The sequence below is a fragment of the Etheostoma spectabile genome, chromosome 4 (assembly GCF_008692095.1).
Source record: "Etheostoma spectabile isolate EspeVRDwgs_2016 chromosome 4, UIUC_Espe_1.0, whole genome shotgun sequence".
In the NCBI taxonomy this organism is placed as follows: domain Eukaryota; kingdom Metazoa; phylum Chordata; class Actinopteri; order Perciformes; family Percidae; genus Etheostoma; species Etheostoma spectabile.
This window is the reverse complement of record NC_045736.1, coordinates 15635800-15662093: the sequence shown is the minus strand read 5'-3', so window position 1 is coordinate 15662093 and position 26294 is coordinate 15635800. Positions and strand designations below refer to the sequence as shown.

The 26294-nt window shown below is 40.8% G+C and overlaps 1 protein-coding gene across 4 annotated transcripts in view; it reads right to left on the bottom strand.

Moving 5' to 3' along the window:
- cacna2d2a (calcium channel, voltage-dependent, alpha 2/delta subunit 2a) overlaps positions 1–26294 on the bottom strand; it is a 145859-nt gene that overhangs the window by 49605 nt on the left and 69960 nt on the right. For 3 of the 4 annotated variants that reach the window (XM_032514824.1, XM_032514825.1, XM_032514827.1), the window contains 2 exons: positions 23275–23334; positions 2407–2451 (listed from right to left, as the gene is read on the bottom strand). In XM_032514824.1, coding sequence (XP_032370715.1) covers positions 2407–2451; positions 23275–23334 — 105 coding nt within the window. The remainder of the gene's footprint in view (positions 1–2406; positions 2452–23274; positions 23335–26294) is intronic. The other variant, XM_032514826.1, reaches the window with a different exon arrangement.

Here is a 26294-nt window from a genome sequence, read left to right as displayed (position 1 = left end):
GAGCAATTTACTCAATACAACTAAAACGCAATGATAGACATTAAGAAAGATTAAATTCAAATACAACATTTGCATTACTTTTTAAAAAACAAAGGTTGCCTGATAACCACAAGGCTGAAGAGGTTCAAGACTTTTCACCTTTAATACTCCTTGTTCTTTTAAAAATAAAGAAGTTGTTAAACAAGACGGAATGACGAAATAATCAAAACTAATACTTCGGATTTTTGCAGCTGTTGTTGAAACAGTTTGAGATTTCACAGGCTGACTCTCCACTAATAGTAAACGTCTTTAGGTTAGGGATGTTGGCTTTTTAACAGCACTAACTGTGAGGTTGAGGTGTTTGTTTATCACTCAGTCTGACACTAATTCTGTCAATGTGAGGCAGGGAGTTTTTTTTTCTTCTTTTTCTTCAGAAGAGCCCAATCATAATTTACCAAGGCAGCGTCTAATTAGGAACTGAATAAATCCATGCAGGAAAGACTGATTAGTTCATTTTCTTCAACCATCCACCACCTGTTTTGCTCGATTCATTACCCAATTTGTTAATTTTATCTCCCTGTTCTCAAGGTTTAATTAAAGGCTGAAGAGGCCAGAGATGACATTTTGAAAATTCTTTCATTTCCGCCTTCAGCCAACCAGGGATAACCTTAAACCTGTTACTTAGGACCGTGTGTGTGTGTGTGTTTATTTGAAAGACTGCATTAACAAGTGAGAGAAAAACAGCATTTCAAACAAACTAGGAATCCTTTAACAAAAAAAAACATAAACAAATAACACAATCGGTACAATTGGTAGCTGCTTAAACATTTATGACTTGTAGTATGCCACAACTGAAAAAAAACCTTAGAATAATCAATCCTACATTTTGATGGTTGTCCTCAAAGTAAATTACTACCATGGGGCAATATTTTTCTACCAGATGGATAAAAGAATTCCAGTAAAGTAGAATGATGCCGACCAAAGAATATTTTCACTTTCAATCTGCGTGCTCCCTGCTGAAGCGTACGTTATAATCTTTTATGGGAAATGAGCTGTGTGGGGCCTGGTTTTAACCGATGGCCAATAAGACTTCAAAGCCATAATACTGTTCAACTTGCAGGCAACAGGACACCATTTAAGGACATTACATTCTGTGTGTGATTAATACAAAGGACCCAAAGGAGGCTAAAAGGTAATTGCATAAGAGAAATAAATAAAAATGCTCTTCAGAAATGCGCTGACACATGGGCAGTTTTAAAAAATGAATTATCACATTGCACTTTTGATATCAAGGGTACAATGACAAGAGGAGAAATTAAAAGGGGATAGAGTAAAGGATAAGGGATAGGGTACAGAGGAGACAAGGTTTGGATAAGAGAGCCCGCCAATCACTTACCTGAATTATTATGACATCTACTTTATGGTACGGTACAGCACATTAGTACACACTCCGGTGGTAAAACCCTTAATTGAAAGGGGTCATCGTGGGAGGAATCAAGATTTAGATCTGGGAGTACTGATGGGCGGCGGGTGGGGTTGCAGGGATGAGGAATGACCTCTGCCTCTGTCTTTAGGTGGCTGTGGGGTTGGTGAGGTGGGGGTCAGGGGTGTGACACTTGCTCGGCCTCAGTGTGCCATGTTAATGATGACTGATGTTCTCCAATTATATGTGCTGACAGGCCCTAAAGCGCTGTGTCATTAATCACAGGAGTGGCATGCACAAAGAGAAAATCACATCATGATTTATTGCTCCTCCGCCTCACTCTCTTCCTTTCTCTATTTCACTCTCTTCCCATCTTTTTGTGCTTTGGTGAACGCACTCCTCCTTGAAACTTAATCAATCAGGGCACGAGCTCCAGTGTGACCTATACCAAGAAGGAACTGCAGCCAGAGTGGTGGTGTGTTGAGACCCAACGACAGTGACTTGCAGGGCTTTTCTAAAGGTAACGCCATTAACCAGCCTGCAGGTTGTTCATATTCTTCGGTATGAATGACACACTTGATAGAAATGGTGTCCTTGTGTATGAAAGCACAATATGACTCATGTTTGTGTTTGAGGTGTCTTGATGATTGGTGTGGATGCATAATAACCCTGCAGTTCAGATCCTCAGTCAACACAGTTAGGGTCGGTGGGGAGGGAGAAACTGAAAATAATACTTTATTTCAGGATGACAGCTGAAGTTACTGTCACATGCATGTCGGCCTGCCCCTGCTCTGTCACTCCGTCTCACCATATAACAGTGTCACCTCACTAACACACACAGACATCCCAGGGGCCTGTGACCGGAAAGGTGGTATCAACACCGAGGAGGCCGGGGAGGGATGGGGTGGGGTTGCAGGAAAAGGAGTGGTAAGTAGAGTGGGTAGGATTTGGGGTTGTAACGCAGGCAGACGGGGGAGGGGGGGAGCAGTCCGTACTGTACTCACATAGTCTGAGTCCGCTTTGGAATCGTAGTATGAAATGGCATTCTCCTGTGCAGAAAAGAAAAGTGAAAAGACAGTTCATGAGAGAAGATATAGCAGTGTCTATATCAGCACGGACTCCTCGCGTTGGTAAGCTAGAGAGAGTCATGGTTATATTCAATCACACTGTTCAGCATGAGAATATAATCAGCATCACAGAACACAGGAGGAGTAGTGTGATGTGGAATGACATGAGAAGGTGAGCAGGTGAGCTGTAGCGATTTCGAAGGATGTAAAGCATCTAAGCAATGCTTTTGTTAACAAGATGCAACGTATGTGGCACATGTTCAAACTTGTGTTAAAAACACTGTAGGAACATTTTCATGTGTTGTGTTATGAGCTTAGTATGCAGTGAGAGAAGAATAAACTCAAAATATTACTCTCTCTGGGAGTCTTATCAACCTCAACTGGCTGTGTTTTTAGTCTAGGTAAAAAGCTCTCACAAAAGGAGGGAAACAGAAAAAAGACTAAGTAAAATAATGTAAATGTATGCAATTTTGCTGCACTTTTATGCTCTAATTATAGACTTAAGTTACCAGTCTCAAGGCAAAGCTCCTGGCCTGTATCCCTACCAACTCCCCATACCCAGGCTGTTAGTCTCCCTGCCGCCCCTTTTTTTCTCTTAACTGGCGTTCTTATCTTCCGTAGAGGCAGGCGTGAGGGCGGGCAGGGGTTGCACGCAGCAAGCAGCGAGCAGCGTCTGTGGGGCCTGCCTCATTATCATGAGGAGGCTGGCTGAGGACGTGCTCTCAAGGGCATAACAGTGAGTGACTCGCCCCCACTGAAGGAGCTGTGGTCATGGTCTGATTAGGAAAACGAGACAGTCTACTGTACAGGTAAGGGGAGTCTTACACACAACTTAAGGACTTATTTTGTCTCAATTTCTGTTTGTCTCTTGCACACTTTCACCACTTTGCTCTTCACTATTTTCATAAGTCTCCCACTGTCTCACACACACGCTGTTCTCTGTGTTTGTTTAACTTGTACGGAAACACCACACACACACACCACACACACAACACACACACACACACACACACACACACACACACACACACACACACACACTTAAATGCACAAATATTCTCTTTCTCTGTCAGCCCCCAGCTTTCTCCCAGCTCCCTTCAGCGTGAGAGCCTCTCTACGCACCACAACCAGGGTCTTGGCTGGCCTCCAGTGCCAATCAGAGAGTTAGTCATCAGGTCCGCTCAGTCCCTAACAACTCACCAAAGAAACACTGTATGATCAAAACTCACACTGACACCGAACATGGGGCGGACCAGCCTGGACGCAGCTTGTGTCTTTGGGTAATGAGCATGGACAAGATAGATAGAGGAGGAGCAGAATCTGCCCCCGACACGTCTCCTCAACTTACCAGCAGTCCCTCTGCTTTTCCAGCTCTGTCAAAGAGATCAGGAGTCAGGATTGAAGGAGAGGAGCTGACTGTGGATCAGAGCGGATTGTTCAGGGAATACTGTACATGGGGTGAAGGTGGAGGGTTAGTATGGAGGCTGAGGTTGGGGTGAAATGAAGGGATGAATTAAGAGGAGAGAAATGGGTGGTGGTGGGGGTGGGTGCAGTGGCAAAAGAGCTGCATGTACTAAAAATAGCCATGCCTCTGCAGAGAGAGAAGAGAAGGAGTGCTAGTGAAACTGTGGCAGTGCAACAGTGTTGTTGTGTCTGCCAGCAGGATTGATCTGGAGCCCGGTCCTGCATAGACTGGTCCCTTGTTTCTAAAGAGTTTACTCTCACTACTGTGGCATTACAACCCATTATTCAGGGCTCCTTCCTGTAAAATGGTTCCTTGCACCCGAGGGACACCGTCCAGCAGCTTTACTCAAACAAATAATACACTCAAAAAAACATACAACACATTACTGAAGGGAGAGTTTAGTGAGAGGTCCAATACATACCTACCTTGCTAATACTTTATTGTTGCACTGTTATATGTACATATTCCTTATTACTGGAGGAAGATACATCATGATGCAGATGCTTCCAAATGGTCACTAGATGGTTGTACGAGCATGCAATTTATGTGAATCACATGCTATGCTATCCTTCCAGTAAAGTTCCAAAGACTAGTAGATTATTTGCAAAGGAGCACTGAAGCTTTTCGGGTGACTGGTGGTGCCCAAACACCTTTCTTAGACTTTTTAAATTGTTTTTTCCTTTTATTTTTCACTCATCTCTCATTGGTATCATGTCTGTTTGCAAAGATAGACAGCTGTGTCTACCTTCCTGCACCCATATCCTGTACATATCACTTACTCATGCAAAACCTGTATCATGTACAGACAGGAATCCCCACTTACAATCAATCAATAGTATCAATTGCATAAGTATAAATATTGGTAGCAAATAATGCAACCTTGTGCAACTGTCTTTAATTACATACAAGTTCCCTTATTCAGCACTTATTAACATTTAATACATTGATTATAACATATAGTGGAAGTTGTGCAGATGCAGATAAATCAGGGAGTGGGATTCTGGGATTTTGTAAATTCAAGCTTCAGTACAGGTAGGTCAGATATGATTCGACACATCTATGATATATACTGGTTTGAAAATAGTAAGCACTTTGAGTTACACTGATCCTACTCATGAATGCAACAAATGTAAATGTACTGTATTTATATAGCGCTTTTGTAGTCTTAACGACTACTCAAAGCGCTTTTACATAGTACAGGAACCAGTCACCATTCACACACATTAATACACTGTAGCCGAGGCTACTGCCGTACAAGATGCTCATCAGATCACTCACACACATTTACACTCTGATGCACAGAACCAGGGGCAACTCGGGGTTCAATGTCTTGCCCAAGGACACTTTGACATGGGACTGCAGGTCCAAGAATCAAACCACTAACCTTCCAATTGGCAAGCAACTGCTCTACCACTGAGCTACCTCTGCCTTCAACCACACACTCTTATAAACACCGCACAGACATGCACAGAAGAGGTGGCTCCATGTGGATGAGTCCTAGGCCACCATGACCCTCTGAGCAGCCCCCAGGGGTAGCATGGCCATCTGCTGCGGCTGGTCACAGGTCTCTATTGGCTCAGGGTCTGGGTTAAACACACATCTGATACAACACCAAGCCAGCAATGATCCCACACTCATCTCTCTCAAGCTCCACCTTGCTAGTGCACACATACACACACACACACAAACACATTTTTACAGCATGTACACAGTTGTGAATGTACATACGGAGTGAGATCACGTACAAGACCAAGTGCATCCCATGCACGCACAGAAACAAAAAGTCTAAAAATTTCCACTGACACAAAGTGCTATCAGTAAATCAAATCTATCATGCTGAGTGTACCAACAAATTCCAAACAGGAGACAAACACTGAGGTCAGCCCCTCCCTTACATCAATCTTCCTGCGTTCATCTCCTTCCCTCTCCTCACCCTTATCTGGATCTGCTTCCTCCCTCCTTCCTTCGCCACATCTCTCCTCCTCCTCCTCCTCCTCCACCCTGCCCTGTCTTATCTTCATCTTTCCTAATCTCTCTATCCTCAATACCAGCCTCCTCTCACCAATTTCAGATTTCAGCAAAAGCAGTGGCGCGTAGGTTAGATGCCTACTGTTGCTATAGAAACCGCCCCTCTGCTCTAGATTACAATGTGACTTTGTCTCCTTGCCAGGGCTACGTCTGCTCGTTTTATGTCTGACCAGATACATGCCTGCCTATCTTTTGTTTGTCTGTATGCCTGTCAGTCTGTCAGACTATGAGGTTGTTCATCTGCCAGCGTGTTTTCTTGTCATCGCTACATGCTGTTATTTTAATGTCATCCATTGCTTGTAGTTACATATTTAAACTTAAAAATCTCCTGTCAAGTGAAGGTCGGAGCATTTAAAGCCCAAGAAGTTCATAATTTGTTCATAAGTTCATGTTGTTGGGCACAGAAGAGTTGGAAGTTGTTAATGAGTTTACATATTTAGGTGTGATTATAGACTCCAAACTCTCTTTCAAAAACCATGTTAAAATGATATCCAAAAGAATAAAATTCAATCTTTGTAATTTTAAGCAGATCAGAGGATCTCTGCCAGATGTAGCTGCTCTGATGTTTCTGCACTGAATGATACTTTCACATCTGAACTACTGCATCACCAGCTGGTCTTTGTCGGGTTCTACTACCTTAAAACCAGTTGAACTTCTGTACAAGAAGGCACTTAAGACTCTATATAAACAAAGCCTCTCTCTTATCATTATTGCAATATTTTAGATAAATATAACTCATTGAGTTTTGCTGATTATTGTAAATTTTCCTCAATGTGCTTCATTTATAGAGTACTACATGGCCTGGCACAACCTCTACTGCTGGAGTTTATCAAATACAGACTCAGATCACCAGAGCTGTTGTAAATGGGGATTGTGAGAAAAACCTCCTTTAGCCATAATGCACTATCTATTAAAGGTAGTGCATAATGGAACATACTTTCAACCAACTATAAGGCAATGTCCCACTTTGGCCACCTTTAAGAGCGAAGTAAAGCTGTGGCTTAGAACTTATCCAAAGTGTAACCACCTCTAACTATGCTGTGCTGACTTAGTCTAACAGAGCATACTAATGAATTGTGTTTCCATTTTAACATCTACTATTGAATTGTCCTGTTTTTCTTTCTTTTTTTTTTTGCTTCTTCTTTTTTTATATACTAAACGTTACTATTGTATATATTTTTTCTTTTTTATTGTAACTTCAACCTGCCTAATGGACTGCAGATGGAAATTAGCCCTTGGGCTACAATCTGGCATTTTTAGGTGTACTGCTGTACATGTTCATCAATGTACATTGTCCTGAATTAATTAATAATTAAATAAATAACATGTGAAGAGGACCTTAACAGATGATTTATCCAGTAAAGCATATGGTAACCATACTTTGTTGAAAAATGCCTAGTAGCCTACATAACAGCTGACATATTTAGGGGTACATGTAATGACAGAGTGTGGTCACTGGGACTAAATCTTTTGAATTTGAATCTGTGAGCTCCCTCAATGGACTGGCTGAGACAGGTTGACATTTGAGTGTGAGACAAGCGCTCCATCATGGGTGGGGACAGATTACAGTCATATTCATATCTCCTCTGGACACCTGCTAATGATTTTATAATTACAGAAGACACTCTGTGCCTCCGCCATGCCCTGGGGTGTGCACACAAGCATGCAGAAACACACACACACATACACACACACACCGCACCTCTCTCCTGGCCTCGATAGTCTAGCAATCATTCGTAGCACCAGTTTCCCTAATGGAAGCTGACATTATATCAAACACAATAAATTATTTCATTTACTGCTCTTCATTAACCCACACATCAGCCCATAAGGTATTCTCACACTCTCTCTCCCACACCCAAACAAAACACAACAACCCAACACACACACACAACACACCAACCCACACAAACACCCCCACAACCCCCCCACACACACACCCATTGGGAAACCCAAAAAAAGGGGAACAATTAAATTTTTTGCAAAAACCACCGTTTTCATAATTTTCCGCAAACCCTTTTTTTATGAACTATGGTTTTTAACTTTCTTTTCCCTTTTCTCCCCCACCCAATCTCTCCCCCATTTCTCTACGTATCCTTAACCCCGGCTTTTTTTTTCTAAGCATCGTTATTTTCCCCCCCCATACATGTCAAAACTCAGGAAATTTTTTTTAACCCGATAATACTCAGCCAAATTTGGCGCTAAACCCCCTTTTTTTAAATGGGGGAATTCCAAACTTCCAAGGGTACCCACCCCATATCCCTTTGATTTCCCCGCAAACACGCACACGGGTTTCAAATTTCAAATTTTCGTAAAATTTTTGTAAGAAATGACTGACATCCCAAATTTTTATCTGAAAAAGGAAATTAAAACACAAAGGGGATCCAAATAAGGGGAAGGAAAGTGGTGGGAAAAAACACAAAATGGGCCCTCAGAAAAAAATTTTTTCTTTTGTTTTATGGCCCACAGGTTTTTAAAAAATTTACTCATTAAAATTATTTTCAAACAAGGTAAAATTTAAACATAGACATGTAAAACATTTTCAGGATCGAAAAGGGGTCTTTAAAACCCCTTTTATCTTTTAAATTTCAGGGTTTTCATGGAATAAAAATGAATTCTTGTTCTTTTTGGGGGAGCCTTTTTTTAATTTTAGGATGTTAATCCTATCCTATCCTGGTTTGGCATATTTATTATTCACAAAATGTAAAAAAAAAAATCAGTACTGGACAAAAATTTTTCTAAAGATCAATAAAAACACTCGCATAATCTTTTTGAAAGTTAAATTTTTCTTATTGGCTATAGAGGAATTCATTTAAATGTGACTTCCTGCAAGATCGTGTCTTCACAAAGGACCTTTTTTTGTTTTGCTTTGGTTTCTATTTTGTGTTTTTCTTTTCCATGTGGATCTTTAATTTGTAATCTGTATGTGTCTTAAGTTGTGGGTGTGGGGTTTGTTGTTGGTGTTTGTGTGTTGTGTGTGTGTTTGTGTTTGTGTGTGTTTTTGTGTGTGGTGTGTTTTGGGTGTGTGTAATTAAGTATATGTATTAAGTGGGGAAATTTGACCCAAACTTAAACAATGACCCAAAATTATTATTATATTTTTTTGGGTCTTAAAGACGAATTTTTCATCTGTAAACACGGCTTATTCTCAGTATACGGCCCTTTGAAAAAAAACCCGGGTAAAAAAATTTTGGGAAAAAAAATAAAAAAAAATAATTTTAAAAGTTTTTGTTTTAACTTTTTGAGCAAGGTTTTTTTTTCCTCAATTTTTTTGTTTCTTGGGCTAAAATTTTGGGGCTGTTGATTATCTGGGGGTATGGTCACCCTTTTGTTTTAAAAAGGGGTTTAACTCTCATAAAAAATGCCATACATTCACATCCAGCACAGGCTCTAAGATCCCATTAATTTTAAAAAACACTAACATTACACCTTAATGAAGGCCCCTTGTGTTAGAAAACACTTTCTACAAATTGGCCATTAAAACACGTCCTATTTATTTTCTAATTTTTACACCCTCTTTCGGAAAATGACAACTACCCCGTGGGAAAAAAAAATTAAAAACCACATAAAAAAAAATAAATTTACCTTTTTTTCTGCAATGTTCAAGATATCAAAACTTTTTTTCTTAATTTTTTGGGATCATTTGCTTTCTCTTTATAGTATATTTTTTTGTATTTAAAAATGTATTTGCACCTTTATACTGGAAAAAGCCATTTGGTGCCCCATTGTTTCTTTTCACAATAAATGCAGACGTGTTGTTTGAGGTGTCTTGTCTAAAAACATATGGCTGGTGAAGGTTACCAAAATGCCTCCTTATAATGTCAAGTCAATAGATAGTCACCCAACAAACTGGAAATAAACTGTTGGCCTGGAAGACAGAGAGAGAGCTATTGAGCTAGAGTGAAACTCCGATAAAGGAGTGCATGACGGGGGCCTTGGGCGCGGCTGCCTCTCTCTCTCTCTCTCTTTCTCATTGGCATGCTCTGCATCTCTAGGCTTTTAAGCGATTAGGGAGCTGCTGAGACCATGGCGTCCAAGCATAGCTCCATGCAGATGTTCACATTTGTATGCCAATAAACAAATGTGCCCCCAGATTAAAGCTCCAACACACAGTGCAAATTCAGCAAAGTGAATGACATTCTCCATGCACATCTCATCAATGTCTTGCTCCTCTCCAGGCAGAGAGCCATGCCTCATCTAACTGCACACTCAGTTCAAAGACTCTCATTAAGATGGGCAGCAAACCAAACGACAGGAGACGGAGTGAGGGAGGAGAGAAAAAGGGAGAACAATTGAGAAAGAGAGAAGTTGTGATTATTGTGAAATTATTAAGGTTAAATATTAAGGTTACATAGGCCACGGTTAGATTTCATGCTCCTAATTTCACCCATGAATCTGCAATTTCAGCTCTATAAATCTCTCTTTGTAAACATCCAGCAGGTCACAGAATCCTCTCTCGCTCGCTCCTCTCTCTCTCTGTCTCTCTCTCTCTCTTGCTCACCCTTCTGAATATCTGCTGTATCTTTCTTTCAGAGCCTGACACTTCCCCTTGGTAAAAGCAGATAAATCAGTCTGTGAATATTCCAATCCTGTGATAACGAAAGAAGGCTTTGTCCTGCTGCACTGCTGGTAATGCAGCTCTCCATTGTTGGCTGACAGGGTTCCATTGAGGAGCAGGTTTTAACACTGATAAGCATCACCACACTGCATGGACAGAATGCCAGATAAAAAGCCTATCCAGCATGACACATGCATGCCAACACCTCCCTAACAAGCCCTCAATCTGATCATCAGAGAGAAAGCAGGAAAGAGGTGCTGTAACACCAAATAAAGACAAATAAGATAAACCAGCCGTGGCAACATTAAGGCTATCATTCGATTCCAGAGGGATTTGATAAAGCAAATGCAATTATCTACGTTGAACATTTTTACTGCATCTGTATCTGGGGTGACCGATCACAAACAAACTGATACTCGGCCTGGATTTCCCTGTCCAAATAGGCCGCAGCTTTCTATGACACTGGGGCTCCACTTATCTGTGTAAAATGTTTCCAGGTTCCATTTTTCCTGTCGGGTTGCATACAGCTTTTCATTTCATTATTTTACAGCCATTTTTCTTCTGCTAGTCCACAGTGTCCGAGAGTGGCCAATCAACAATCAACACGGACCAAAGAAGACCTGTTATTTTCGACCCTGTAATCATTTCCATCAGATGCCTTGCTGTCCCTCACAATGATTTGAACATTCAAATGACAAAGGGAAGCCTGCTTTAAGATATGTGCAGACAGCAGTGACAGACTACAGCCCACAAACACTGTAACCAGAGCAGCCATCTCCCTTCTGCTACAGCAAAACCAACCTGTTACCCCTCACAAAATGACAACCTGCCGCTCACCCATCACTTTTCTGGAACACCTTGGTAGGCAGTTACACAATGAAGCCTCAGACATAAAATATATAGGTTTTTATTTTCTGCAGACATCCCTTTTAATTAGACTAGATGATTAATCGTTTAGGTTTTGACAAAAGTGATAACATGCTATCACCAGAGCCCAACATAACATCTTCAATTAGCTTCTTTAGCCCAACCAGTAGTCTATAACTCAAATATATGTCATTCACAGTAATAGAAAAAAAACAAATTGTCATATTTTAGAAGCTGGAACGAGCAAGTATTTTACCTTTTTGAGTCTAAAATTTAAATTATTGTCCGGGTACCCTGGTGGCCAAATAGTTTAATGCACAGACCATGAACCAAAACATCTCCACTCAAGCTGGGAACCACTGCTTTTGTGTTTGTTATTGTCATGTCACTCCTCATTCTTGTAGTATCTACAGTCAACTCCAATAACAGGGCATAAAATGGCCCAATATTCTTTTTTTAATCAATCAATGTAACTTAATGATTTAAGCTGAAAGCCCTAAGATAATGTGTTTCAATGTGTACACTAAAAAAAGAGAACATATTGAAATACAGAAAGAAACAAATCAGTCCCTTTTCCTTTCTGCTCTGACCAGAAGGACCTTAAAAATAACATTTCATGGGTGTTGGTCATGTGTTGAAATAGAAAATTGAGGTTCTCTGGATTTCTCTGACTATTGATTCCCATCTCCTGTGAGGCAGGGGGATCAATATGTGGGATTTAGACATGGGGGCTGCTGTATCACAGTTGGCCAAACTGCAACTGACTGAAGGCTTACTGACACACCTGAAGTTTTCTCCTTATATCTGTTCTTTTTATTTTAGACTTTCTCATTACCTGTTCCTGTACATCAGTGCTTTGTCCAATCTGAGTCATTTTAGACTTTGCCAATGTGCTCCTACTCAAGTATAGAGCAGCATTAGTTCTCAAGAGGTCTCTCTTGAAGCTGCAAAGGAACATTAGGGTTGAGATGTGGCTAAAGTGAAAGCCACAGAAGCGGGGGTACAGAGAAAATAGTTGGAGAAGAAAAGAAAAATAAGGATATTTCTACCTTGGAGAGCACCACTTAAGCAAATAACAGTGGTCTGCAATCAAGAAGCTGAAATGAGCAAAACTGTCACCACAGCAACCAAAAGCCCAATTAAACCTGTGAGTAGAGCGGCAGTTATTAGAAAGTGAGGGTAGGCACCAAGAGGGGATAGGAGCTCAGGAAAGGGGAGAAGCTGCCGTCAAAATGGGAGTTTAAGGTGATTTTTGTATTGAAATATTCCTAATTGATCAATTGATCAATGTGGCTTGATCCACAGACACACATTCCAAGTTTTCTATTTTGTGTGTGTGTTGGAATACATTACAGATGCTTCTCAATATTGGTGATAAGTAAAGCTTGGTCCAGTTTCTACCCAGGCATCCACACAATCAGATACATTTGATAGAGACGAGACTCTGCTAAATTGTATACTGTGTAAGAATTTCTATTCCACATAGCCCCTCCTCATTGCTTTTCCTTCCAGTGGCGAGCAGATGGAAGTCCGCTCCATGGCTCAGGATTCAGTGATAACACTGTTTATGAGTTCCATTACGTGCTCGGCAGGCTGCAAACACTCTGTCTCAGCGCAGCCATAAGGAATAAAAAAAAGAATACTGCTTACAATAAAAATATATGCAGTTTATTTCTTATTATACTGTGTGGCTATGCTTATCAATGTTTGAAATAAGCACTGTGCATTTAAAAAACGTCCCACACGCTTTATTCCAACCTCCACATCTCGGGGCTCTGCTAAGGAGATCCTTTTGAGTTTTGTCTCTCTGGTGCTAACACGAGATAGTTGGCAAAATCTATTTTATATTTTACTTCTGCTTTAGAAGGTCTCTATCTGGCTTTAAAAATGAGGGACAGAAAGGTCACAACCGGATGGTCAGAGCACAAAACACCTAAACCGATATATATCACTTGCAGATAAAACACCACTATCTTGCTAATTACTGCTGTGTCATTTTTCTTCTATTCGTTCAACTCAACTAATGACAGAAGGAAAAATGTCTTAATTCAGCAGAAAATGCATGTGCTTGGACAAATGGTCAATTGCTGCCTGTTTTAGTTAATCTAGTGAGAGATGGATTGGCAACATTTCCAAACGACAAAACTAAATAGAGGAAATTACATAAAAAATGAACATGTTGAGAGTAGAGGGAGCTGAAACAAAGCCAGAGTGAGGCGTCCCTTCATTTCTGCTTATTTTACCAGAATCTGAATTAGAATCTGTCAAAGGCAACCCTCATAAATCTAATGTATTCAGCAGCTAATGGAGCTGGTAGCTTCGAGGGGTGGGCTGAGAGTCACCACAATGATTCTCACTCATTTCCTCTGAAGGGCCAATTATCTTAAATAGAGGCATTATGAAAGGAGCCGAACTTGGTCAAGTGAACAAACCCTTGCAACTCTAGCTAGTGCCTCTAGCACTTAAGGTCATGTTACACCTCTGAGGGGACCTATTCTGACTTTAGAGCAGTAGACATGGCTAAAATACTGGCTACATGTAGCTACCACTGATTCCCACAAACAAATGTTACTGTATCTACAATGGAGTTTGAAAGTTTGGGCACCCCAGGTACAAAATTTTAATAATGTTCATAAAGATGGAAAAATCTCCAAAAGGCATCAAACGACAGATTAGACAGTTGAATAATATGTCACAAAAAGTTAGATTTAATTTCCATCATTTACACTTTCAAAACAACAGAAAACAAAAAAATGGGGTCTGCAAAAGTTTGGGCACCCTGCAGAGTTTATAGCATGCACCACCCCCATTGGAAAGCTGAGACCTGACAGTGTCCTGGATTGTTCTCAGTCATTGTCTGGAAAGACCAGGTGATGTCAATCTTAAGGTTTTAAATGCCCAGACTCATCTGACCTTGCCCCAACAATCAGCACCATGGGTTCATCTAAGCAGTTGTCTAGAACAGGGGTTCCCAAAACTTTCAGCCCGCGACCCCCAAAGTAACGGTGCAAGTGACTCGCGACCCCCCCCCCACACTATAAACATTGCGCGCAATCGCGCACGCACTACAGGCGTATCCAAACATGAGCATATTGACGACACAAAATAACACAACAGCCATGACATTATTCTACAGTAATTTACTCATTACTTTAATTTGAACTTAATCTCACCTAATGAGGTGGATGTGTAATATGTTTGGAGCACAGCAAGTTAAAAAGCTCTATATTTTAATTTAAAATAGTTTTTATATACATTACACACTAGGCCAAAAATAAAAAAAATCCCTTTTACCTATTTCGGCCAGTATTCCATTACAGTATTCGGTATTTCGTGGTGTTGGTTTTAATCTTTCGCTCGGTTGAAGATGCAAATTGGTTGCTTAGTTACCATCAGCGTCTCTGTCAGAGAAACGTCATAAGCGGTCTGGAGTAACAAGGGTGGGCATCAGCGATGGGCCGAAGGTAAAGCCAGAGTAGGTAACGCTGCTACCACCATGAGTACGGCGTGGATGGACTCCGTTCTTTACCAGAAGGCAGCGCCGGGCGCTCGCTCTGTGGAAGGAGCGGTACACGGAGCTAGATGGCCGGGGGCTGCCTACGTGTTTATACAACTTTATACATCCTCAAACTGGCTGGAATCACACACATCCTCTCCAAGGAGGGCACCAGCAGGGACATTGTCCGGAGGAAGTTCAGGCAGAGGAGCTGAGACACGAGTTTAGAGGAGGAATGGGAGCGGGGCGCGGTCCGAGCAGCGGGGGGGGGGGCGCGGTCCGAGGAGCAATGGGCACCACAGCAGACACCAACACGGAGGCAGTGACAGGTTAGGTTAGGTTATAAATGTTCAAAGAAAATACTTCTAGGTGTTATTTGCATGTTTACATACCATATTTTTCAGATGTGAATGGAATAATTACGTTTTACTATGCCATGATATGAGTTATTGAAGCACCTGGGCAACTCAAGTGTATAATTAAACACGTTAAATTTTACATTTTGGTGTTATTTAGTTTTTCTAATGATATCCTAACACAATACCTGCATTAAAATTGCAATTAGGTATTTATCATGACAGATTATAGAGTTCCAGTACTTTTGGAATCCAGGCAGTTGTAGTGTTAATGTTGGAGACACTACTCGGAAAGAAAGAAAATCAAAACAGCTGTTCCCTTTTTATTTAGTTGCTTGGTTTTATTTTAAATTCAGCCACTAGTTTTATCTTGTGTTAAAATCATAGCTTACTCTATGCTATTTCTAATCGTTTTTAAATTTTTATTTTATTTCTGGAAATCAGCTCGCGACCCCCCCTCTCTGGCTCGCGACCCCCCTGGGGGTCCCGACCCCCACTTTGGGAATCACTGGTCTAGAAAACTGAAACTGAATATAGTTGACTCTCACAAAGCAGGAGAATGTAATAAGAAGATAGCAAAGCGTTTTCAGATGCCAATACCCTCTGTTTGGAATGAAATTAAGTAATGGAAGTCATCAGAAACAGTGAAAGATAAAGCAAGATCTGGAAGGCCAAGAAAAATATCATACAGAACAGCTCGCAGGAGTGTGAGAAAATCAAGTCAAAACCCACGTTTGACTGCACGATCCAGAAAGACCTGGCAGACACTGGAGATGTGGTACACAATTAAACTATAAAGAGATACTTGTACAAACATGGTCTTCATTAAAGAGTCATCAGTCCTCACCACAAAAATCAGCATTTAAAGTTTGAAAATGAACATATAGACAAGCTTGATGCATTGTGGAAACAAGTTCTGTGGACCGATGAGGTTAAAATAGAACTTTTTGGCCGCAATGAGCAAAGGTACGTTTGGAGAAGAAAGGGAACAGAATTTAATGAAAAGAACCTCTGTCCAACTGTTAAGCATGGGGGTGGGTCAATCATGCTTTGGGGTTGTCTTGCAGCTAGTAGCACAGGGAACATTTCACGAGTAGAAGGAAACATGGATTCAATAAAATTTCAGAAAATTTTGGACACTAACTTAATGTCATCTGTGAAAAAGCTGAAGTTAAAGAGAGGATGGCTTCTACAAATGGATAATGATCCTAAATACACCTCAAAATCTACGGTGGATTACATCTAGAGGCATAAACTAAAGGTTTGGCATGGCCTTCACAATCTCCTGCTCAACATAATTAAAAATCTATTGCTAGACCTTAAAAGAGCAGTGAGGTACAGACAGCCCAGAAATCTCAAAGAACTGGAAGACTTTTGGAAGGAAGAATGGGCGAAGATACCTCAAACAAGAATTGAAAGACTCTTGGCTGGCTTTAAGAAGCGTTTCCAAGCTGTGATACTTGCCAAAAGGGGGCAGGACAAGGTATTAACTCTACAGAGTGCCCAAACTTTTGCAGACGCCATTGTTTTGTTTTCTGTTATTTTGAAAGTGTACATGATGGAAAGAAAATCTAACTTTTTGTGACATATAATACGAATGTCTAATCTGTCATTTGATGCCTTGTGGAGATTTTTCCATCATTTCTTGGCTTATTTATGCACATTAATAAAAAAAATGTACCTGGGGTGCCCAAACTTTCAAACCCCACAGTATAAAAAAAGATGATTGAGAACAGGAAAGGCTATTAGGTTTGTGGGGGTGGACAATGTAGGTGATGTACTGTCTGAATATTATTTGTAAGTACTACAAAGGTACAGATAAACATACTGTACATGTGTGAAGAGCAAGAAAGAGGTCACATGATAACCACTATGTTATGCATACGAGTGGGTGGCTGAGTGGGGATGAAGAGAGAAAAAGGCAAAGGGAGAAGAAGAGAAAGAAAAGGAGAGATTGTGTTATCCTATGATGAAAGGCCTGATTGATTAGAGAGTGATGATTGCAGTAAATGGCCTGGAACATGGCTCCATCTCTGTTTCCCGTTTTCTCTGTCTCTTATACCTTCTTCCCTCACTCACTTGCTTACTCACTTACACCTCTCTCGCCGTCCATGGCTCTCTTTGACACCCCCTCTCCCTGGTTTCATCATGGCAACCCATCAACAGAGTGCCTCTCTCTTCCCTAATGGCACTGCTATTAGCACTAATGCATTTCAAACGTACAGCAGCTGCCACATCACAATCTGATGGAAAGCACATGTCTTCTTCCAATCTCCACAATCTCCGTCCTTTCATCCAATCTTGTATCTGTGTTCCAACGTGTTGCACTTTGCGTCAACCCTCCTTCAGCTAAGCGACAGTGGTCATCATCTGTGGCCAGTATATGATGGGGGATGAGTGGGTAAACAACTGATTGAAGATAATGTAGCTCATAAAATATTGTTGATCATATCATTAGCTTAAAAATGATGCTGACCACAGACCATTTTGTAAAATTAGCAAAATAGTTTGGTTTTGGAATAATTTCCCAAAGTTGCCAACTTCAGAATTGAAAAGACTAGTTTATGCAATGTTTTTAATATCTCTCTCTCTGTGCAGCTTGGAGGAATAGTATGTTGAAGGGTGATATTATTTCCATGTAAAAATAGGAAAATACATCTTTTAACCTGCAATAACTGTTTTTTCCCAACTTAAGGGCAGCAGAAACAAGTTGCGAAGACAACATTGACACATTATCTAGCCATTATATAGCTAACATTAGCAAACAGTAAAGTGGAAAATGGAATGGAAAATCAAAGCAACATAGAGGTGAGTAACCGTACGTACACACCGCCACCGACTTGAGCTTCAAAAAAGCTCTGGCCGCCCCGCCAAGGACGCTTGTCAAAAAGTACGGGGAAGCTTTTTGAAACGTTGGCCGCTCTGACGTGGCGGCGTTCTCTGTCCGACCGGGAGAAACACGCGCAGCCAAGGCCAATACATTGACACTAGAAACCTTTCATAAATTACATACTAACAGAAGTTGTATTGTTAATTGGTCACAGCGGGGTCTGTTAGCAGTTAGCTCACTCGTGTCCCGCTGAGCCATAGCGGCTTGCAGGCAGAGCGAGCAGCCGCCGGATTAACCTAGTGACTCGTGCAGGATTCACTGTGAGTGGACCATTCGAGATGATGTCACCGGCAGGTGACGTGAACTGGTCCCTATGTACAAACAACGTTATATCTTAAAAGATAGGTAACCCAGCAACGGCGATTGTGAGCTTGTCCTCAGAATGAACGTTTTAGTAGGAACAAAAGTTTACATAGTTTGTTTCTCCGGGATCAGCAAGCGCAAAGGACGTCTATATTCCGATTGGCGGTTGCAGTTAGCCGCTGCTTGCCGCTGAACCGCGTCATAGCTCATTACCATAAAGTTGAAAAATTTCAACTTTCAGATTGACGCTTAACATGCTCAAAACGCCCAAAACGCGACGCCGACAGATTTGCCGCTCCTTGCAGCCGAGAGAAGCCGGCTTCCCTTGAAAATGAATGGCTTCCAGTAACTTTAGACGCTCAAGCCGGTGGCGGTGTGTACGTATGGTTAGACTGCTGAGTCGAGTAATAAAAGTGTAATAGAATTGTTGAGCACTGTACATTCTCCCACAGAAGGAGTATTCTGATGATTGTATCTGTACTGTCCTTGTGAAAATATCTGTTAACTGTAGGCTAACATAGCATATTAAACCTTTAGCATCAGTCATTGTCAATGAAACCCACACACAGGCATGACCTGAGCTAAACAAGCCAAGCTCACCATTTATTATACATTTAAACTGCATGCAGAGACATAAAAGAAGCATCTACAAGGTTTTCTTTTTTCCCTAGGTTACATTTTTTTTTAACAATCACTTTAAAAAATACACAGCAACTAATTTTAACAGAGAATCTATACGATATCTACAAATGCATTATTGGGTCATGATAACATTGTGATCAGTCGGGACAAGATATCTCCAAATGTATCTTTACTGGTCAGAATTGATTTTAAGATACTGTATCCATAATGGCATTACACATGCAAAGAAGCTTTTATCATGTAATATCTGATTGGATTCCCATTGGAGATTTCCACAATTCATAAATGACTATTGGAAACATTTGTTTCAGATCAATGAAATTACAATTAAGCTGGTCAAAATGCTAATTCATTATAATATTTTAAATGGTCATAATGCATGTTAGAACAGCTTGCCATAGACAATAAGCTGGTTCCAGCAGGCAATATAACTGGTGGCATATGGTGCACAAGCCTTATGTGGTCCTGTTTCTTCCACATTGCCTTTACTACCAAATGTAGCATATTTAGAAAGCCTTATAATGAATATGCACCAACATTAATGATGAATGTAATTAAGTAAAAGTGATATGCACACAACAAACATAATCTAACTTCTCTAAAAATGTGGTCGTCATACACAAAACTTTGACTTCAGTATTTAACCCGTCTACGTGGTCAAGTTGTGGAGGTCTTATTCAGTGTGTAAGGGAAGTAACATTTTTGCAAGGTCAGTTTTTAATTTTTATTAGACCTACTGAATCAAGTCTTGACTTAGAGACTGAACTATGATTTCAGCAGGGCTGCCTATACTCTCCAAGCCATTAATACCTAAAGCATTGGTTGAATAAGATTTTATTCATTTATTTATTTATTTTTTCACTTCTAGTCATTTTATCTTCTTTTCAAGGAAAATAGTATATAAGTCAATATTCATTACTTGAAAATAATTTCTGGCATCAACGTAATACCAACAAATAGACTTTTCTCTTTTGATAAGCCCTAGATTCCAACTCATTCTGGATGAGTGCGTTCAATATTTAGATGGACAATAACACATACTCTTAACTGATCTTTCAGCCTTAATTAACTTATTGATCAACTCATCTTAGAATCCTAAATTTCTTTAGCTAATGGCTGGCTGACTGTGTTAATACAATTATATTATTGTATTCATGATAAGTGTGGCCCCCGTGTTGGCTAATTCCTAGGCAGTGGCCTGGGTTCAAATCCGACCCCCGGCCGTTTGCTGCGTGTCCTCCCCTCACTCTCTACTCTTTCCTGTCCTTCTCAATTGATCACAAAGGCATAAAATGATTGAGTGTAGACCTTCTTAACGTAGATGTTGTTGCACTTTGGTTTCCTCTATGGACAAGCAACATTTAAATCTTACCTAAACATTATACACATTGAGCGAAAACTGTAGGCCCAAGGATTGTTTCATAACCTTATGCTGAAATAGAAAAAGTCAAATGATACGCTGATTAGGGCTGGGACGGTTACCGCGGTCACGTGACGCCTACCGCGGGTCTGAGCTCATCACGGTCATCACGGTCAAAAAAACCCTGCTTAACCTGCACATGTGCACGGCCCCGTTGTGTTTAATGACATGGATTTATTGATTCTAATGACATTGAATGTGTCTGATGACTGAGTCTTACATGGACTCAAGGTTTTCTAAACAAAACCTATCAAAAAAGGGAGCAAATCCGGCCTTTCGCAAGTGGAGGAGGGCAATATTCCATGACACATAACAACATACTTGGAAAGGAAAGCAAAGACATTTCTCTTTTCTCTGAGGTAGACACATTAAAGTTTTATAGCCTAAAAAAGAGTGGCTTCTATTGGTAGAGAGAGCAAAAAGTTAGCGAACTGCAGAGTCGCCCTGTCTGCCTGCTCAAGGTGCTAGACAAGCTGCACCATATGTTGTAGGCTTAAAGTTTAAGCCAATTTTTAGAAAAAATCCATAGCGTCCCAGCCGTAATGCTGACACTTTATGTAAATATTTTTAGCTGTCAGTTTTCAGTTTACCAAACAGAGAACAGTTTTGATTTTTTTGGCTGCGAATTTGCTGGTACTCCCTCCACCCTATAGAGAATTGCAAAGCAGCAATGAAAGACCGTGTCACCTTGGGATGACTCTGTCGCCAACACAATAGTCGAGTATCACAGAGGGATGGGCACCTGACCTTGAGAAATCAGCGGCAATCCAACACTTTAATGTCTATTTCACACACCATTTCATTCCAATGGATTTAAAAACCCTAAACGACCATCGCAACAGTTGTTACTATCAACATTTTGAAATCCATAATCTCCAGCCGTCGAGATGGTCAGAAAGCTGGCTCTGTAGTTAGACCAGGAAAAAGCTAAAATGTGTGTGTGTGTGAGAGATAGAAAGTGAGAGGTCTTCCCATTGCTACGTTAACAGCTGCGATGGCAGCCGCTATGCGGAACAGGCGCATCATTGAATTTCTATGATGTCACTAGTTTGGTGAGGCGAGCAAATGGGCTGGGCCAGGTACAAACCTGGCGTTTATAAACACATGAAAATAAATATCCTCCTATCCGCTTGCCGACAATCACAAACAACCACATGACGTTTTTCCAACCCACATACGTACTCACAAATTCTATCAAACGCACAGTCACTCATGCATAAACACCTTTTCTCTTCATTTGACAGACTGCTCCACCCGCTAGTTTAAGATGCAACGCATTTCTCCTAATATGCCCAAAGAGCATGCAGCCCTAATCTAATTAGAGTGTCAGTCAGCAGAGTGTTCACCTAAACAGAAATTAGGAAAGCACAAAATCTACACACAGGAAAAATATTCTTGCAAGGATGTGGCGCATCTCTCTCTCTCTCTCTCTCTCTCTCTCTCTCTCTCTCTCTCTCTCTCTCTCTCTCGCTCAATCAACCCTGCTGAGATGCATTACCTGGCCTAATTATAAAGGGAAATTATATCAGCTTTAATACATTATTAATAAAGGAGGACCATTATAATTCTATTGCAGTATTTGCAACAATATGATATTTTCCAACTGTTTTCATACCTGATTAAAGACACATACAGATAAGAAAAAAGGTATATGAATGTAATGAGGGTGCGGGGGATAAGGGTTGGTGTGAGGCTGGTGACTGGACAGAAAGAGAAATGGAAACAAGAAGAGAAAAGAGAAAGACAGAAATGAGAAACAGAGTGACAGCGGGGGCGTGTTGGATTTAAGAGAATGCTGGCTTTTTCACTTGAGGAAGTATTGATGCCATATTGGCTGCAGCTACTTATGAACAGGTGTGCTGTGTGTGGTCACTGTGACCCAGGCTCCACTTCCTGCATGGTTACACATCCGATCGAGGTGCATCGGAGCGGGGCAGGGAGAGGCAGGCATCAACCCCTCTCAGACCTAAGATGAAGGGACAGCTGCACTGCAGCTCCCTCCCTTGGACCAGCAGGGGAGTTGGAGGGTTGCAGCCCAGCCACCCCAAGACTACAGCTCCAGAGTGTAAGCAACCATGAATAAAAATGGACTTTGCAGAGAAGTAGGGCTCATAATTATTCGTTTTAAATCAGTTTAAGCCTTTTCTCAAATATCCCCCAGGAGGCACTGGGTTAAAAATCCATTTGTGGGAAGTGTACCATGACAGCGAGCTCGTCTCCCTGGAGACAGAGGATATGACAGTAGGGAATGTGCATGTGTATCTGTCGGGTAAGGCTATATGTGTGTTTGTGTGCATCAGTATGCCTGCATGTAAATGGGGGCATTTGAGTGTTTGCAAATTTGAGAGTCAGTGGAGCACGCAGGCTCACATACACACAGAGACAAACGCACGGACCATAGTAATACCAATTCCGCTTTTTTTTCTCCTTTCTTTTTTCAGAGCTGAGCTCTTGTGTTTTAAAGGTCAGCCGCAATCTAATGCAATGTTTAACTTGCTGTGGCCTGTGAAACAATACAGACAGAAGGCTCTTACATAATACTGAAGACCATTAAAATAAAACCCCCAAAAGTAAGCAATTATTGTGTGCGTATGTAAAACTGTGTTTATGTGTCTTACTGTTTTTTCTCTCCACTTGTATAAAATTAGGCTTTATTACCATATTGTCTCTGTGATGCTGATCACATTGTCATTAAAGGAGTAAGTAAAATAGCCTGGAAAAGAAGAGGAAAAAGAAAGAAGAGGTCTCAGAGAAGGAGAGGAGCAGATGTCCTACTTTACCGTCACACCGTCTTGCCATACATGCTCCTTCTGAAGCTGCTCCGCCTCCCTGGCCAGTTTCTACAAGGAAACACAAAAACAGCAGTATGAGTGTCAGAAGTCAATAGAACATTGATTTGTTTATGTGTGTGTGTGTGTGTGTGGGTGTGTGTGTGGATGTGTGTGTGTGTACGAGTAAGTGAGTGAGTGAGAGTGGGTGAGAGTGAAATAGAGAGAGAGAGAGCGACAAACAGATTGGAGATGTTGATGATGACTTTGTTCCCTACAAAAACTAGTACCGCTGGAGGATTCGGGAGCGCCAAACAGTGTTCTTCTTAAAGTTCTAGTACTTGGTACCCAAGGGGGTAAGCCTCTCCTCTCTAAGCGTAGCTCCCATGGCACCATTTCAATGCTACAAAGCCATCAGAGAATTACAAATACTTCGTTACTGTACTCAAGTAGATTTTTCATTTATTTTTACTTTACTATTTATTTTTGGGCGACTTTTTCCTTTTACTCCTAACATTTTAACACGAATATCAATACTTTCTACTTTCTTTACTCTACTTACATTTTACCAAATTGGCTTGTTACTTTAGTTGTGTACAAAAGGTTGTCTATTCGGTGTGATTGTGAGTGCATGTCAGAGAACAGCGCGGACATGCGCCTCACAACGCAAGCAAGCAAACTCGTGCCAGTATCAAGCTAAAGCACAGTTGTCATTGTCATAGGTGGAGGTGAATCCACACTAGTCCAAGTCTATACTGACCCATCTTGATATGTGCAGTTTGGTTTTTAAGCTGTGTACTTTACCTTGCCTTGTTTCCCAACAAGCAGGCAATATATTTGTGCATGCTTTTAGATAAGAAACAGATATTAGCTACAATGTTTGCTGTGGTTCAAAATACAAGGCTGTGTAACTTTCACATGCAAATACAGTTCAAGCAACATGGTTTGACTGACTTTGTTGGCAACTGAAACGTCTGTACACTATGCCTTGTATTTATAAGCAAGTACTACTAAATATTTATCACAATAAATATTGTTTATAAACTGATATGCCTCTGTTTTAGATTTGAAACACCATTCACATCTCATTCTTTTTATAATGCAATGTATAATGCACACATTTCAATTTTTTGGACAATATGCACCAAAGTTCTCCATCTACATAGACTGACAACAAACACCATATTGGTGTATGCATAGACAAGGGATGCCTTCATGAAACCAACAAATATATAATGCCCCCCCCCCCCCACCCACCCACCCACACACACACCCACACACACACACACACACACACACCACACACACACACACACACACACACACACACACACAATTGAGAAATGACATCCAATCCAATTTCAGCTGATTAATATTTTTTGTTGTTCTGAATTATATGAAACATAATATTCGAATCTCATTTAATAGTCTAACATCATTTATCATGATGCAGTTCAGGCTTATTTCTGATTAACTCTTACAGTATAGGCGTCTCATATAGGAAGTCATCCAAGTGACAAATCTGGTGAAGCCTTAGCATCGCCCTCCATCCCTACAGCCCTCACTCTTGTGCCTCAGTATCTAGGTTTCCCCAGGCATCTAGGGAGTGATCTTGTTCCCGTCCCAGAATAGTTTGATCAGTCATAAAATCCCAGGGCTCTGAAATTACTAACCCTATTTAGAGCCCTGCTGCAGTATGGGCTCATTTATTTGTGTAGTCACAATGAAAGGAACCAGCCCCCTACCATGGAAGGCTTTTTATCTACCACAAACATTATGGTAAAAGCTGTCCTATTTCTATTAAGAGTAACGCCCACATCATCTCAGCTGACCCTCCCATTCACAGACACACAAAACAATACTGCTCCACCTCCTCACAACAAACACAGCAGCCCGTGATATCAGTCCAGGCTCTTGAAAGATGTTGTAAAGGGACATTAGTGGAGCCTAATGGTTTTAAAATAAGTACATAATGTGATATCACTAACCTAATTTGTTACATAATAGCAGAAAATCTGGATCATTTCAAACCCTGTGTCTTTATTCGTTTTCGTTGAGCTTTTAATCACCTGAACAAGCCTTAAATAACAACGAAAAGATTTCATTCATTTCCTAATGAGACAATAGGCAACTGAAACAATGAAATGAGGATCTAATTAGCCCACTGAAATTATTACCAAAGAGTCCATTAGAAAAGACAGTAATGGGGCGACCTCTAGCTCACCCAGTAAGAGCGTGCGCCCTATGTACGTTTGAATCCGACCCGACCCCGAAAAAAAGCACCCAAAAATAATCTTTAAAAAAAAGAAAGGACAGTGACTGTGTGACTTTTCCCAAATGAGGGTACATTTTCCTAAAAGGCAGCGCCACTTTGGTAACCTCTTGGCAAAACTGTCAACACAACATTTTTCAATTAGGGATAAACATTGAGCAGCTGAGCCAACAATATTATCACTGAATTCCAGATATACAAATAAAAGCCATATGATTTCACTCTCTGTCAAAACAGCTAGAATATGTAATATGTTTTATATTAATATGCAAAGTTATTTTTGAAGACGTACAAAAAAAAGGTGCATTTGTTTGAACGGTTTCCACCTTTTACTTTTCCCAACCCTCTGCTGTGATCTTTGATCTAGCTATTTTATCCCCTTTGCTCAATCTTTTTCTCAGCATTTAATCTGTCAGTGAGAATCTCTACTTTGTCCCTTTAGAAAATCCATTTCTCTCCCCCTGAGTAGCCCACACATTTTTTTTTTCTTCAGTTCTCTCTGTTTCTCCAGCTGCCTCTCCCTTGGTATGTTTTCCTCCCTCTTCCCTTGGTAGGCCACCATTTCTCTGGGACCCTATCTCTTCTCTAGCAGCTTAATGCAGTCCCCTGCTCCAAAACAGCCATGTGTCTTCATGTGTTCTTTCCTTCCTCTGTGTTGGCCCAGATGGATGGGCAACATAAACAGCCAATGAATCAGAGTGAGAGATGTGGGAAGGAGGGGGGCAGGGATATATCATCTATGCTGGTGGCTGGAGCCCAA